Here is a 17,273-nt window from a genome sequence, read left to right on the forward strand (position 1 = left end):
CGTCATTAATCATATTTTTTATTTCATTTAGGACTAAAAATTAACATCTCCCACTTCATTTCATGCATAAACTTTAACAAATCTACACAGATACACCCAGCATTAAGTACCAAAATAGACTTTCATCTTCTTAACAAGCCTCATTACAAACCCAATGAACACACTTTCAATATGTTACACTTCCCTAAGCACAAGATAATCAATGGAACCAATTAATTTTTGCAGAGTCTAAAATTTGATTAATTTGCTGTCAAGTACTTCATTATCATCTCAGCAGTAATTATATGAAAGCAACATATTTCCATAAAACTAGTGCTTGAGAGGCAAAGGATGTTACTTTGGCCCGAACTTATCAAACAATGGGCATTACACTTTCATTCTAGGTAACTATTGTCTACAGGTAGTCTGAAATGCATTTTCTTGTCTTTTCAGCAAAGCTTTGTAGCACAAAAGTTTTTTGTTCTTTATTCTGTTGCGTCCCCTTTGAAAACTGCAAAAGGTTTATCGATAACCTCAGCTCCACAGTCACTAATGCGGACATCTTTTGTTGGTCTGTCTCTGCTATCTGTTGCTGTTGATTCTATTTTCCTTACAATATCCTGGAATGAAAAACAGTTGCTGATGTTGGTTGTTTGTTTTAAATAGCTTTGCTTATTTGTATCATTAGGCTACATTAACTGCAACAGGGAAGCGAGACGAAAAGGACAAGGAAGTAGCAATGGCTTTTTGTTAATGGTTCCACCTCAGGATTTGCCTGGAGGAACTGAAGGAAACCATTTAGATTGTATCATGACATCAGTAAGGCTATTTGCACCTTCTCAGTTAATATGGGGATAAGCCCTGTACCAACAAACAATTTGATAGGATATTTAAGTCGCTGTAATTATAGAAAAACAGCACACAATCAAAAAGTTAAGAAATCTGTCATTCAATGACGAAATCCATTATTTCCTACCACTTTGAACCCATACTCTTCCTGATCCTCACTAATACAGATGCTTGAAAATTGTAATTAAAAGTTGGTTGAAATATTGATATTTTTCTGTAATTATATGCACCAATTTACCAGATTTTTGCCTTAAAATATTAAAGAATTACATTGGAATATTATGTCATGTACAATGCTCAACAGTAAGCTCTTACAGCCGTCATTGTTACAAACACACAGAAATTCGACAACTGGCGCAGGTGTGCAATAACAAAGAACTTACCTCAAATCAGTGCTACCCCCCACGAGATGGGAACATGCCACCAAAAATATAGAATACATGCTACATACAATAAAAAAAGAAAAAAACAGGACCCTCACAAACAAGCTACACCACATCGGAGGAAAGTGGCCGATTGAAAGTGTGAACAACCCAAATGGAGAACAAGTGAACAACGTTGTCAACTTGATGAAACTCAACATATGTGCAGCAGAAAAAGCAGCATGTTTTGCACCCAACCTGCAACACTCTGACAGCATATGGACAGTGACAGCAGGCATTTTGCAGAAGGTGGCCCTAAACAAGGCATCCAACCAAATCCCACCCAACCCACAAAAAAAAATCAGGTCAGTGCTAACAGACTTCAAATCTTGGCTGGAAGCCAACAACTGTTGGTGCATGAAATCGGATAAAACAAACCAGTATGTGATCATGTATAAAGGTGACTATTCCCGTAAAATCCATGAAAAACTAAATAGTGATTCATATAAGACCATCGACAGGGACCCAACCAAAAAGTGCAAATGCATAATTAAGCGTGCAGTTGAAAGTTGTGCAATTCTGAATCAGCAAGACTGCAAATTTCTCCTCAACATCCACCATAGCCTATGGCATTCCAAAAATGCACAAACAGGGGATTCCGATGCATCTTATTGTCGCAGGGTTCAACCAACCAACGGTCCACCTCACAAAGTGGCTAAAAACCAAAATCTCTGAACACAACCACAAACTGACGTACATTTTCCGAAACAGCACAGATGCCAATGAACTAATAACCTCAATAGGGCAAGCCAACCATGCCAAAATCGCTAGCATCGATATAGTCGACATGTATAACTCCATCCCAATCGACCTAGCCCTCACCTCAGTGGAAAGATGGCTTGCTGAGAATAAGGTCTCACCAGTAGAAGTGTGAGGTATCCAAGCTATTGCAAATCTGCATCAGGCACAACTATTTTCAATTTGAAGACAAGTATTTCATACAAACAAAAGGATTAGCCTTGGGCAACCCCCTGTCTGCTTCCATAGCCAACACTGTTATGCATCTAGCTGAAAAAGATATCCTTCACTCACCAGAACTCCAATACATACGATATGGCAGACGACACTATTGTAGTTTACAAAAAGGAAGATGAAATAGATCTACTTATGGAAAAACTTAGCAACATTCACCCCAGGTTGAAATTTACAACAGAATGGGAAAACCAAGGCATCATTAACATCCTAGATCTAACCATTAAAAGGAGGGGAAACAAATTCACCACTACGGTATAGAAAACCAGGTACAGGAACCAATATATCTACTCCCTTTCCAACCACCCACCCCAACATAAAGCTAATGTATGGTTTAACTTCTACCGAAGAGCTTTCTTGACTGTTCAAGTGAAGAAGGTTTGAAGGAAGAAGTTACCATGGTTACAGACATAGGACTTCAAAATAAAATGGATACACAGGCCGTGTCCAAAAAGTGCAAGACCGTACTTGAACCGAGCATCCTCCGAGTATGGTCTTGGAGTGCGGTCTTCAAGTCGTGGACTGGAAGTGAAAGTCTTTCGAATTGTACTTCGACTGCAGCGCCAAATACGATCAGTAGATAGAACTGAGGACACATTGTTTCCCTCGAGTTTTAAACACTTGTTTATAACCATAGAAATCACCTAGCATTTTCAAATGTTCGTACACATACAATTCCACACATTAGAAGCACTTTAACCAACAACTTGCTGACCCATAATGCATATTTAACCCATGTTGCTGGCTTTCCACCTCCGCGATTCAAAACAAATGAGCAACGAGTGTGGATATCACGTGACCTAGTCACCAAGCATCTGTGCTGAGCTGCATACTTGCGTGCTTCTGTTCTTGGCACTTTCGAACTGTACTAGGTGACTTCACTGCCGTCAAAACCAAACTTCAAGTACGTACTTTGCACCTTTCGGACAGAGCACGGACAGAGCCACAGTACATCAACTCTCTACATGGTGCAGCAAAGCTGAAATGTAAGTGCGACCACCTAACCAACACTACCCAGCCAGAACCAATATAACTAAATGGATTGCCTTCCCTTACCATCCGACTACATACAACCGCCTAGCCAAGACCCTGAAACAGTACGACATCAAACTCTCACACAAACCAGCGAACAAAATAGCAAATTCCCTAAGCAAACGCAAGAGATATTTCCTTGCACCACTAGACAACCCAGGTGTATATGATGCCCAGTATGAGATCAGATTCATCAGATCCGTCAACAAGCGTATACAACAGCACTTAAACGGATGCAAAAAAATCCCAACCCACTACCGGACTAGCAAGGCACCTCAAGTTTAACAAACACAGGATCCAAAATGTTTCAGTTAGGCATACATCGCACATCCTAATCGAAACAAAAATCAGAGACTCACACAATTATGCACTTTCCGCAGGAGCTGAATATAGACAGTGGTCAGGCACATCATGTTTGGCTCCCGCTATTACAATAACTCAAACCCATCACGTGCAGCAGACAAAGTGGCTACACCAGTGCCCCTAGCGGTAAGCGAGGAAACAACAGGAACCGGAAGTCAACCCAAAAGTAAAGCATCAAGTTCCTAAGTGGATGGTGGCCTCTGCCACCGAAATTAATAGAACATTTACAAGCAAGTTTCGTGGATTTAACTTTAGTAACTCGCTTACATCTTATATTGTCAACAGCATTGTTTATTCCCCATAACATAAATAGAATATTAAAATAACTGTCATTTAATAAGAAAACCCAGGCTTTCATAGAATAATGGTGCAAAATAAATTATAACTGAAGTTCACATAATTTCCAATATAATTAAGACTCCACAAGAGTGTGGCTTGGCAAACTATGTAAAAGTATCTACCTACGAGGGGAGTTCAACAATTATTGTCCCTAACATAGAAGGAATGATCCGAAACAACTAAATTTTTGTGTGTGTCATGTATAACTCTTTGAATGATTACAAACAAAATTTCAGCCATGTAGGGTCTATAATGTTAATGTTATGTTTTTCAGGACAAGGTGAGCCCTGACCGAGAAAATGGAAAAATATGAAGTGACAGCCGTCATTAAGTACTGCTTCAGCCTTGGGAACAAGTGAAAGTCACTCAGGGCAAAATCTGGAAAGTAGGGAGGGTGCTCGATTAGTTCAAATCCAGCAGCAGCACTTTCCTGTGACACATCCCTCACCTGTGACACATCCCTCTGCGTTTTTCCTTGATTGTATCCCTCACTTTTGGAATCAATTGTGAATAATAGTCACCTGTGATCGTCTTTTGGCGCTGGAGGTAGTCAATGAACAATACTCCCTTAGCATTCCACAAAATGATGGCCATAAGCCTGCCAGCTGATGGCATTGTCTTGAATTTTTTGGGGGGCGGAGAATCATGGTGCCGCCACTGCATGCTCTGTTGTTTTGATTCAGGGTCATAATGGTGTACCCAGGTTTCATTTACAGTCACACATCTACCAAGGAAATTACCCAGGTTTCTCTTAAACAAGACCAAATTTGTCTCTGAACAGTGGTACTTAATGACGGCTCTCACTTCCGATTTTTCCATTTTCTCAGTCAGGGCTCACCTTGTCCTGAAAAACATAACATTAACATTATAGACCCTACTTGTCAAATTTTGTGTGTAATCATTCAGAGTTATACATGACAGAAAAAAAAAAATCAGTTGTTTCGGATCATTCCTTCTATGTTAGGGACAATAATTGTTGAACTCCCCTCGTATATGAGTAAATATAGTCCAACAGATACTTTCTATTTCTGATGCATTGGCATCAGCTAAACCCTAGTATTTAATACCAAAAAGGCACAATCTTGGGGAAATTAAAGTAAACCTTTAAATGCCCACATCATTCCGGTTTTCATTTTTTATTTGTACATACCAAGGTACTGGAATTTGAGAATATATTACACATCAAATTTTTCTTTTCTTTTAAACACAACTTTGGCTTGCCCCCCTCCCCGTTGATGCTCTATCTATAGGACATAAATGTGCAATCAAACAAGATGTACCCATTAAAAGCATGTATCTAAAGGTAATTATTACCAAGAACACTGCTGGTTTCAGTAAAATACAATTTAATATTATTTGTGAATGATTATACAATCATAGCAGTAGTACATTTTTTCAATTATTCACTCTGGTTTGTTGTTGGGGCTTGCTAAAGTGAAATTCTGTACTGGAATTTGAGAATATATTACACATCAATTATTATAATTTTTTTTAAAACACAACTTTGGCTTGCCCCCCTCCCTGTTGAGGCTCTATCTATAGGACATAAATGTGCAATCAAACAAGATTTACCCATTAAAAGCATGTATCTAGTGTATCTAGAGGTAATTATTACCATGAACACTGCTGGTTTCAGTAAAATACAGTTTAATATTATTTGCAAATGATTATACAATTATAACAGTAGTACATTTTTCAATTATTCACTCTGGTTTGTTGTTGGGGCTTGCTAAAGTGAAATTCTTATGTAAACTTAAGAAAAATATGTATGTATGTATCAGAAAAATTATATACTCACCATTCCCTTAATAATCTTTCCAAATACAACATGCCTGCCATCGAGCCAAGGGGTTTGTTTTGTGGTGATGAAAAATTGGGATCCATTGGTGTCCTTTCCTGCATTTGCCATAGAAAGCCATCCTGCACCATAATGCTTCAACTTGAAGTTCTCGTCATTGAATCTGTCACCATAAATACTTTTGCCTGGAAACAGAAAAATTTATCACAGTTGGCATTTAAACAAACAAGGCTCAACTATAATATTTTCTTATGGGGTTAAATTTCATGTTCTCTGCACTTAACTGTTTCAAGTTTGTTTGCTATAGTATTTCTGAATTACTCCCATGATGAATGTGTATACATCGTTTTTGACCCTAATGTTCCCATCAGATGTAAATTTATGAGCACTGTGACTACCAGGACTTGTATTCTGGTCCACGATATCTGCACAAGTAACGGTTTCTGTAATTTATAGCCAACAAACTGGATATAACAATTTGCAATTTATACAGCATATTATTATACATTTGATTTTCTTTCAAACTTTGAACAACATGACGGTTGTCATATATTCACCAACAATTAAAAACTACATTGCACAAAATAAATAGAAAATATGTCTTAAAACTGTTTAAAAATATGGAAAAAAACTACTTTGTCAACAAAAGCCATTCAAACTGAGTTTGATCTAAAGGTGGTCATTTGTGAGATGGTTGCATGCAATGATTGCTTGGGACCGACGCATGGGTGGGGAAGTTTCTTCTATGCGGCAGACGCATGCACCAGTGACAGCTGGAGCTATCTACAATGAATCACGTCCAGACACATGTGTTTGTACATTTTAAAACAAAAAGAAATGAAGAAGTGTGTTATTAGAATGTTAACAAAAAAAACTGCAAAAGGAGGAAAACAGATGAGATGTCCAAAGGATAAATGATGCATAACATTACAACTTAATTACAAAATCCCAATGAAACTAAGTTCCACACATTTTTTAATTTAAGAATTAATCAATTTCATTTTGTTGTGTGTGCTCAAAAGGAAGATATTCAGAAATCACCTTCTAAACAGTAAGAAAAATTATTGTTTACAATCAATATTTAGTACTATCATAGTGGGTTCTAATAATGGGATGATTATAATCATCAAACAGAGATGAATGTTTTATTGATAGCATTTATCAAAATTCCATGCCAAATCATCCAATGGTAGTTGCATGACCATTTTTGAAAAATTTCATTTTTAGTACATTGGTTTTGATATCTAGAAACATGTACAAACCTATGTTCAAAAAAATATATTGTCTTTAGTTCTCCTGGGGCAGCCATTTTAACAACATGGCACATGGCTTTGTTTGCTCATGTAGCACTATACAGAAACCTTAATATCTCAAAAACCATTAAAGCTAGAGACCTGAAACAAAATTCATTTTGTAGCTAATGAAGTATACTTCCTACGATATTCAGGTATGTTTTGCTTGAAATTGCATCGTAAGTACGAAAATTATGGTGGAAAATTGGGTAACAATAGTTAAAAAATTGCATTTTTAAGCCTGATTTTTTTAATGAAGGGGTTTAGTCTTATGGCTTGATTTTTTTTCATGTGTAGACCTACCTGCAGGGTGTCTGTAAATAAAATATCAGTGCTTAGAAATGCACCCCTTTTTTACAGCATGGGCTCAAACATGGCCGTTCATTGAATTTTGACAGTTTCGGGGTTAAATATCTCAGATGGATCCCCTTTAAAAATTCTGAAAACAATAAAGTGATCTTGCTCGAAAAACTATTCACATCCTACAAGGAGTGCAAAGGAAACTGGAAAGTTGCTTTCCACTAAGTATTAAAACTGAAGAAAAGGAAAGCAAGTGTGACAATCCTTTGCATGGCCAGTACAATCATATAATTGAAATTATAAGAAGAAAAATTTAAATGAGCAAAAAACTAATGTTGAAAAGGTCAGAATCATCAGTTTGATTGCTACCATTTAGTCAAGAAAAAATATGTGATGAACTGAAGGTTTCTGATAATTTACTTAGAAACTTAGTGAAAGAACAAAGAATCCTGCCTGATTTAACATAGAGAATGAATAGGAAACTGGAGCAGACAATACCAACTGGTCGTGGGTACCTAATAAATCAAACCTTTTGCAATGAAATTTCACAGATTTTCAATTGTCATACCTTGTAATTTCAATTTATGGTAAGTCAAGTATTAAAACCTTATGTTACTATATTTTCTGAGCCTTTAAAATTAAATTTAAAAAAGAAAAAGAAAAGACTTCATTATTCTAAGTATGGAATGTAGTTTAACCTTACTTTGCAACGTCAGAAATTAGGTGACATATGTTACCTCATATTGACCAAAACAAGTTGAATCTAAAAGTTGAGATTTTTACTGAGAGTTAGGTTCATGAAGGGCTTCCTATGTGCCAAATTTCAGAATTTTTAAACGGGACCCATCTGAGATATTTAACCCCGAAAACTGTCAAAATTCAATGAACGGCCATGTTTGAGCCCATGCTGTAAAAAAGGGGGGCATTTCTAAGCACTGATATTTTATTTAGACACCCTGTAGGTAGGTCTACACATGAAAAAAAAATCAAACCTTAGACTAAACCCCTTCATTAAAAAATCAGGCTTAAAAATGCAATTTTTTAACTATTGTTACCCCATTTTCCACCATAATTTTCGTACTTACGATGCAATTTCAAGCAAAACATACCGGAATATCATAGGAAGTATACTTCATTAGCTACAAAATGAATTTTGTTTCAGGTCTCTACCTTTAATGGTTTTTGAGATATTAAGGTTTCTGTATACTGCTACATGAGCAAAAAAAAAAAACCATGCGCCATGTTGTTAAAATGGCTGCCCCAAGAGAACTAAAGACAATGAATTTTTTTGAACATTGGTTTTGATATCTAGAAACATGTACAAACGTATGTACTAAAAATGATTTTTTTCTAAAATGGTCATGCAACCATTTTTTAAAAAATTGGTCGATTTGACATGGAATGACCCCTGAATATTTAAATCCAATTTGTGGATTCTGATATAACAGGGTGGCCACTCTAGGACCACGATAAAATTCAAGTATAATTCCCGGTTTTCAAGGCGAACTTTCCAAAAATTCAATGGTACGAGCAGGTGTTCTCTATTTCAAACTTACGTACTATCGTCTATCACCACCCACACAAATATATTAACAATATAAGGGGTGTGTGCTATTCATATATATCTAAAAATTATAATTCAATTCAATTTAACTGTGTAGGCTATATATATTTAATTAAAGGTGTGGAGATTACATTTTCCATTTCACATACTCCGATTAGAAATATATCTACAAACCCAAGTCACAAATGTTACTTGATGTAGTAATCTAAGAAAATTGTCAATTGTATAAGAACTTGAAACTCACATCTAACTAATCAACTTCAAGAAATTTTATGTTGCAATAATCTTCAGTCTGTCAGATAGATTGTTCTGCAAAAGACACTAACAAAGCAAACGGTGTGAGATAATTAATTCTGTTTTAGTTTCCACACAGCTTTCATCTCTTTTCCTTCCTTGATAAAAGTAAAGGATATTCTGTGAAAATCTTGCATCATGGCATTAATAAATATGTATAAATTAAATGGAATCAGGATTCTAAAAAGTTGCAATCTTTCACGTCCACGGGGAAAAATTGAAGCAGAATTTAAGCACAATTCCCGCTGAATAGCCACCCTTTATAAACACAATATTTTCCACACTCAGCGTCTCATTAGTGGCTTGATTTCCCGGTTCCGTCAATATTTGCAGGGATTTAAGTTTTGCCTGTGACTGTAAATGCCGTGGCAATGTTTTCACTGATATTGCCAGACTCCAGACCTTGTAAAATATGACTACCTCATCTTCTTGTTGTTCAACCCTCATTCCAAGGGCCAGATTTTTATGTAGTCAAATTTGGGAAATATGTAAAAATGTGTGGTGACTATGTTAAAATAATATTTTTTGTAAATTGCAGAAATTCTGTTAGGGCCACTAATTAAACTGCTTCCCTACAGTTTCTATTCTCCAGGTGTGAGGCTATGTTTTCCCAAATATTATGAGGGTCACTATTTATATTTTGAGCCTAACAATGAAAAAACAGGAATTTGGCATTGAAAACTGCTTTATTGTTTTTCGAAGTATTCTCCTTTATGGTCAATACACCTTTGCATTCATTCGAACCATTTTTCAAAGCAGTTTTTCCAATCTTCTTGAGACACCTCATAATATGGTTTTTGAACGCATCAACGGCGTCTTCCACCGACGAAAATCGTTGTCCACACAATTTATTCTTGACATTCGGGAACAAGAAGAAGTCATTGGGTGCCAAATCAGGACTGTATGGTGGATGACCCATCAATTCGATTTTTTGACTGTTCATAAAGTCGGTTGTTAGACGAGATGTGTGACAGCTGGCATTGTCTTGATGAAGAATGATCCGACGGCGTTTGTTTGTTTTCCGTATTTGACCGAAGACCTCTGGCAAACAAATTGTTGTGTACCATTTAGAGTTGACCGTTCTATGTTCCTCTAAAGGCACAGTTGCCACATGACCAGTTTTCCCGAAAAAACAGGCGATCATTTGTTTCGATGTGCTTCGAGCGCGAACAACTTTTGTTGGATTGGGGGTTCATCTTGAAACACCCATACAGTCGACTGCTGTTTACGTTCCGGCTCATATGCATATATCCATGATTCGTCACCTGTTACAATCTTATATTACGTCTTTTGGAGTTTTTGTCAAATTGTGTGGGATCCAACGAGAACATACCTTTCTCACAGCTAGCTAGCTCTAGCTCTCTCTTTCTCTCTCTCTCTATTGAGCCAAAACAACATTCTTGTATTGTTTTACCAATGTTTAATGTGCATGATTGATTTAGTTCATTTTACTTCTCTTCTTTGTCACTTTTGGCTAATCGCGAAGATGAGGATGATTAAATTGATGAACGATACACACACATACAGCATATTTGCAGAAGATACAATTCAACATACAAGTGTATAAAACAAACTTATTACTAACTTCGTTGACCCTGTACAAGCCCATGCCGGGATTTTAACCACCCCATGGATCCCTGACATCATAGGGTGATGTGCTGTAGAGCGACCACAAACAAAAAAGTTTGGCACCTTCACCCGTTCGACTAGGGCCATACGGAAGCATGATCCACTCTGTCCCTCCCCTCCAAGCGGGGGCGATCATACAGACAAACAACTAGAGTACATGGAAACAGGACTGCAGGCTCTTTTCCATGTGGTTCTACTATAACCACTCCATCACGGAAGTCTGCTTTAATGTGCACATTCCCATTATTCATAGTTGCATTACAGCATTCGTGTAAAAACAGATCACTAACCGGATCGGAGCATGCTGTCAAAAGCACCAAGCTCCGGAGCAGAGTGCTGTTGTCACATGCTCCGCTCTGGATCAAAGTGTGCGTCTAAAAACTCTGAACCACTCCGCTCCGGATCGGAGCGTGTCTCTCAGAAAGCCGAACCACTCCGCTCCGGAGTGGAGGGCTGTTGTATCATGCTCCGCTCCGGATCGGAGCGTACGTCTCAAAAAGCTGAACCACTCTGCTATGGAGTGCTGTTATTATATCACTCCCTGCTCCGGAGCGAGGAGCGGAGTAGAACTGACGCTTCGAAGTCACTCTGGAGCGCTCCTTTAGTACGCTCCGCACTCCGCTCCGAAACCCTGCATAAATCATCAAAATCTGTTGATTTAAAAAATAACTTAATTCTTGAAAGGTACAGTGGGTCAACTGCTCCAGACAATGGACTAAGAAAACAAAATTTAAAGCATCAAAAGCCTACCTCCAGTTCCATCTCCTTTTGTGAAATCGCCTGCTTGAATCATGAAGTCTTTAATAACTCTATGAAAAATACTGTTTTTGTAACCTTCACCCTCTGGCTTCTTGGCCAACTCAACAAAATTCTTCACTGTCTTTGGAACAGTTTTTCCAAACAGTCCTATCTCAATTCGTCCAACTGCTTCATCTCCAATTGTTATGTCAAACCACACCTGAAAAATGACAGAAGTATTTCAATAGTTCAATCTAATTTTCCCTTCCTTATCTGCATGTAGGTTCACATAAAAATCTGAATTTCTTGGCATATTTTTGAGAAATGGATTTGTAAATAATCTTTTATCCGAGTCCAAACAGTGCTCATTACTTTAAGGAAGGTTCAAATTTTGTGTGACAATGATTTCCAAAATTCTACGATAATTCTTCTTTCTCCTAGGAGAATTTGAAAAAAAATCATAAAACAACCTGAACCATTACCAAGAAAAGTTGAACTACATGCATTATGATCTATGAGTTATAGGTAACTAAAATAAAATAAAGACTGCTGGTATACAACAGTATATATATATAAATCTCAAAAAGATTATATATATTATAACCAGTGCTTTTTTGTTCCTGGAGGTATGCAAAGGTACAGCATACTGGCACCTTTTCATAGATTGTCATATAGGAATCTACCACCATCGGTGCGTTTCACCTATGTCACAAACTGTTGCATTGTGGGATCGAGTAGCCATGATTGAGGCCAGTTCTTGAAAACGTACAGAATTCAAGCAGCAGGCAGGAGATTTGAACCTTGTTTATGATGGTACATTGTGTGGTATTTGGTTGTTAAAACAAACTCACGTTTATCCTAGAATTTTCCGAGAAAGAACAGAAGGTGCGCTTCAGGGCACGGGACTCGATAATTGTTGATCAGAAGATGCCGCGCCGTGCCTAGTTGGCGAGAATAAATCGTACCAACATTAATGAGCAAAGCAAACATTATAGTGTGTGGAGTGAACATTTCCTCTCAGGTAAGTTCATATGTCACCTCTCTCTGTGACTTTTAGTACAAATGGATCGCATCAAAGTTACATTCAACTTGATAATTGTACATTTGTACTTGATTATTTATATTCCATTATTTAACACAAACTGTTAATAATTTTTAGCCGATCCATGAGAAAAGGTGCTGGTAGTAGGCTTTGCATATTGTCAGAAGAGAAAAAAAAGCCCTGCTTGGGTAAAATATATTAATGACATATCAAAGTATCCCAAAGTGATTGATTAATTTGGTTCACTTTACTTCGCTTTTCTGACAGTTTTGGCTATTTGTGGTGAAGACAAGGATGAGTGATGATATGATGCAATTGATTAAGGGACACTCGCAAAAAAAATGCATAGGCCAGGATTCGAACCCAGGACCCCTGTCATTATAGGGTGCTGTGTTAATCACTCCGCCATGGAGACTGGCATATCCCAAATTGTTAAAGCAAGGAGTGAAATTACTGTTTTCAATCAACACAACATTTCAATTTACAGCACTTGAATAAACTTTCAAAAGAAACAGTTTCAATAATGGCAGATCCTTGGAATTTACAGTTAATCTGTATTGGATGTAAATATTTCAAGCAGAATCCGAACCACTAATAAATACAAAAATTGATTCCAGGTAGCTGGGTCAAGTAAATAAACGCACATGAACTACGGTTGGCCCAAGGTTTAGGCCCCTTCTCATTTCCTTATCGACCAGTTCATATGGATCTACACCACAAAACTTCACTTTTTCTCCATATCTTTTTCTGTCAACTGTGCAAAGAGTTTGAACATATGAAAAATTACTGCTATTTCCAGTTAGCATAACATTGTCATTAATTTTATGCAATGTTACCGATATTTTAGACAGAACTAACAACAAATGTATGTTGGTGCAGGTGTAACGATTGCTATGAAGTGGTGGAAATCCTGACGCCACTTGAAACCCACCCATAGTTTGAGTAGTTATGAACCTTTCATCCCAGAAAAAAGCACAGATAACAAAAATAAAATGTTCCTACTAAAAAGTTATCCAAGTTCAAATATCTGTTGTACATCTGAGATACATCCAGCAACTCTACCATAACATTTGATACTGTAGCTGTGGGCATTTGCCTCTTTCTCTCTTCTTAATGCTTGACCAACAATGGCAATTAATACGACATTGCTTAAAGAGACACAAATGGCCTCATTCTTCTTATGATTTCCTGCCGACTAAGTATATTGCAGTTTTAAAAAATTCAGTTTACATCATTGCTTTCGTATGTGTTATTTTTCCATTATGCTATTCAATTAGTGCAAATAGACAAAATATAGTTAAAGTATGAAGAATTACGTAAAACCCCAAAGCTGACTAATAAACTAGAATCTGATTATGGAAAAAAAATGACTCTCCTGCATCAGATGGGAGGGTAACAAATTCATATGCTGATAATGCACGTGTGAAAGAACAAATTTCACACACAATAAGACAAAAATCTATAGTGGACAGATGCATTATGCACCTTGATTATTCATCCAAAAAGGGAGTTTCATTTTCCAGTATTGAACTGACACCGCTCCCTTAACATTTTAGAATTTCATTTGTAACAATTTGGAAGTATATAGTGAGTGCAGTAAGTATTCGTACACTGTGCCATTTTTCATGAAAACCGGTGGAAAAGGTGATTTTCACATGTAAAAATCATCAAACTTCGAAACGACAATAGAATGCACATCGATTTATCTATCCAGTCACAAAACGGATCTTGAAATTTATACATACACAAACCATAAGCATAATATACAGACAAACAACAAGCGACATGTACAAAAAGTATTCGTACACCCAGGAACTCGGGAAGAAAAATATTTCTGTAGTGCGGGATAGAAACAAGGTTTCTGTGCACACATCACACCAGAGCTGCTAATAGCCAATTGTAGTAGCCAAATGCAACGGGAGAGTGCCAGAGTGCAACACACAGTCAAAATGGACCTCAAAGCGAAAGAGACAACTGAAAGTGAGAGAAAGCTGATTGTAAAAGTAAACGGGAAAATCTCAGGACTTGTAAACAGACTCTGGTCAACCATTCAGACCATAATTCACCGCTTTGGAGGGAGTAAAACGGTGAAGAACAAACGCAGAAGTGGGTTTCCGTACCACAGGTGCTCAGCGACCACGAAAAGCGTTGCATAGTGCATAAAAAAAAAAAAAAAAAAAAAACAGTGCTCAGACAATAGCTTCAGAACTTGGAAATCGAGGCATGAATGTATCTGCAAGCACAGTGAGGACTGTATACAAGAACAAGGGGTATCTCGTAAGAAATGTTAAGCAAATCCAGCAGGAAGAAACACCTGTACTTTGCTGCTAACCATCAAAATAAATCACAATAGTTTTGGAAGCGGGTTATATTTACGATGAAAGCAAGTATAACCCGCTTCCAGAACTACTGTGATTTATCTTGATAGCAGTCAAGTGCAGGCATTTCTTCCTGTTAGCTGGATTGGCTTAACATTTCTTACGAGATACTCTACTATGATACCATTCGTTCTTGCATACAATCCTCACTGTGCTTGCAGATACATTCACGCCTCGATTTCCAAGTTCTGTAGCTATTGTCGGAGCGCTCCTTTTGTGGTTTTGTTTGATTATATGCACTATGCAACGCTTTTCGTGGTCGCTGAACACCTGTGGTCACCCACTTCTGAGTTTGTCTTCACCATTTTACTCCCTCCAAAGCGGTGAATTATGGTCTGAATGGTTGACCTGAGTCTGTTTACAAGTCCTCCGATTTTCCCATACACTTTTACACTCATTATGCAATTTAATAATCAGCTTTCGCTCACTTTCAGTTCTCTTTCGCTTTGAGGCCCATTTTGACTGTGTGTTGCATGCTGGCACTCTCCCATTCCATTTGGCTGCAGCAATTGGCCATTAGCAGCTCTGGTGTGATGTGTGCACAGAAATCTTGCTCCTATCCACACTACAGTAACCTTTTTCGGAGCGATTTTACAATACCGGAACCTTCTCCAATTTCATTCATATTTCGCATACTCACTAATTTAGGCCTCCTAATCACGAATCTGAAGTTAAAATTTGGTGCTCACGTGTTGAATTTGCAAAAAAAGGGGGTTCGCGATCGTAACTGACAATGCACGATTTCTCATTATTTTAACTGTTTGCCTAACCTAACCTCACCGTGAATGGTTTGTGGGGCACCATAAAAAAAATGTCAGTAAATAATGAGGAATTGTGCATTGTCAGGGATCCCCTTTTTTTGGAAATTCCACACGTGAGCGGCAAATTTTAACTTCAGATTCGTGATTAGGAGCCCTAAATTAGTGAGTATGCGAAATATGGAGAATTGTCCGGTATTGTAAAATCATACCCCTTTTTCTTCCAGAGGTCCTGGGTGTACAAATACTTTTTGTATGTGTCGCTTGCTGTTTGTGTGTATATTATGCTTATGGTTTGCGTGTGTATTAATGTTAAGATCCGTTTTGCGATGGGATAGATAAATCGATGTGCATTCTATTGTAATTTCGAAGTTTAGTGATCTTTACATGTCAAAATAACCTTTTCTGCCGGTTTTCATGAAAAATTGCACAGTGTACGAATACTTTCTGCACTTAGTGTATGTCATGTATTACTATAACTCAGATTGAAGAACGGGGTTGCAAGCACGATTATTTTTTTTTATTTTAGGTCAAGTCACTGCTTGAGTTTTCAACCAAAAAGTACAGGAAACTGAGTTTTAAAACAGTACACAGATACATAGACTACAGTAGGATTTAAGGATAATAATAATAGGATTTTATGTTAAAGAAATCGACCTCAAGCAAACGAAAAATACCTTTTATGAATGCATTCTTCCCGTAAATAGTCCTGAAGACACTAAGTGCTTCACGTTTATAACAATAAATATTAGTGCACCATAAACCCATGAAAGGAAAAAAATAACTTTGAGAATTAAGAAAAGAACTCTAACCTTATCTGTAACTTTTGGTCCCTTTGGTTTGTCATCAGTTTCAGCATTGGCTAGGAAAATGCACCACGAACATAGGAGTAACGTCGACAATGCAGCATGCATCGTGCAAACCTTATGAGCACGACGTGAAAATGCGAAAGGAAATTTTACGTTCCTATAATAATTCACGTCACGTTCTTGGTCCTTGTTGAACACTATAATCGCAATAACTATGAGGCAGCATCAACACACGTCAGCAATATTCACTGCTGTCTCATACAGCCGGCTTGGCGAACAGCAACAAAAAAGCACACACACAATAAGATGAAATCGTGTGTTGTCGGCCCTAGCTTCCAGTTTCAATACAACACAAAAACCCAAGTGTGCGCACGCTATTGGCTATATCGAGCAGTGTAATCGAACCACGTCATTTGTGATTAGAATCTGCTTACATTTTTTTAAAAAAAATATTATCTTATCCATGTAAGAAACGTGGCTCTCATTGGCATACCCAAAGGGGAGCTGACGGGGCTACAGCCCCTCCCGAAATTTACAGAAAATTAAAATTTTCAATACAAAACCACCTGTGAGAAATGAGAAACGCAAACCCAAAACCCCTTGTAAATTTTACGACTCAATTTTGTAATTTTAAAAAAATCTACTTATTTATTAATTTTTCCGATTTTTTTGTGTTTGGTGCTATTAGTTTATATTCTTATCATTTTAAAAACAT

The 17,273-nt window shown here is 37.3% G+C and overlaps 1 protein-coding gene across 1 annotated transcript; it reads right to left on the reverse strand.

Moving 5' to 3' along the window:
- On the reverse strand, positions 1 to 16,906 carry LOC146002425 (peptidyl-prolyl cis-trans isomerase B). The gene is made up of 4 exons (XM_083140254.1): positions 16,562 to 16,906; positions 11,584 to 11,791; positions 5,755 to 5,939; positions 1 to 599 (listed from the first exon to the last, which is right to left on the reverse strand). The coding sequence occupies exons 1-4, from the start codon at positions 16,661 to 16,663 to the stop codon at positions 465 to 467; spliced, it is 630 nt and encodes a 209-aa protein (XP_082996380.1). The 5' UTR covers positions 16,664 to 16,906; the 3' UTR covers positions 1 to 464.
- Positions 16,907 to 17,273: the final 367 nt, after the last annotated feature.

The sequence above is a fragment of the Lepisma saccharinum genome, chromosome 1 (assembly GCF_977018435.1).
Source record: "Lepisma saccharinum chromosome 1, izLepSacc3.1, whole genome shotgun sequence".
NCBI lineage: Eukaryota > Metazoa > Arthropoda > Insecta > Zygentoma > Lepismatidae > Lepisma > Lepisma saccharinum.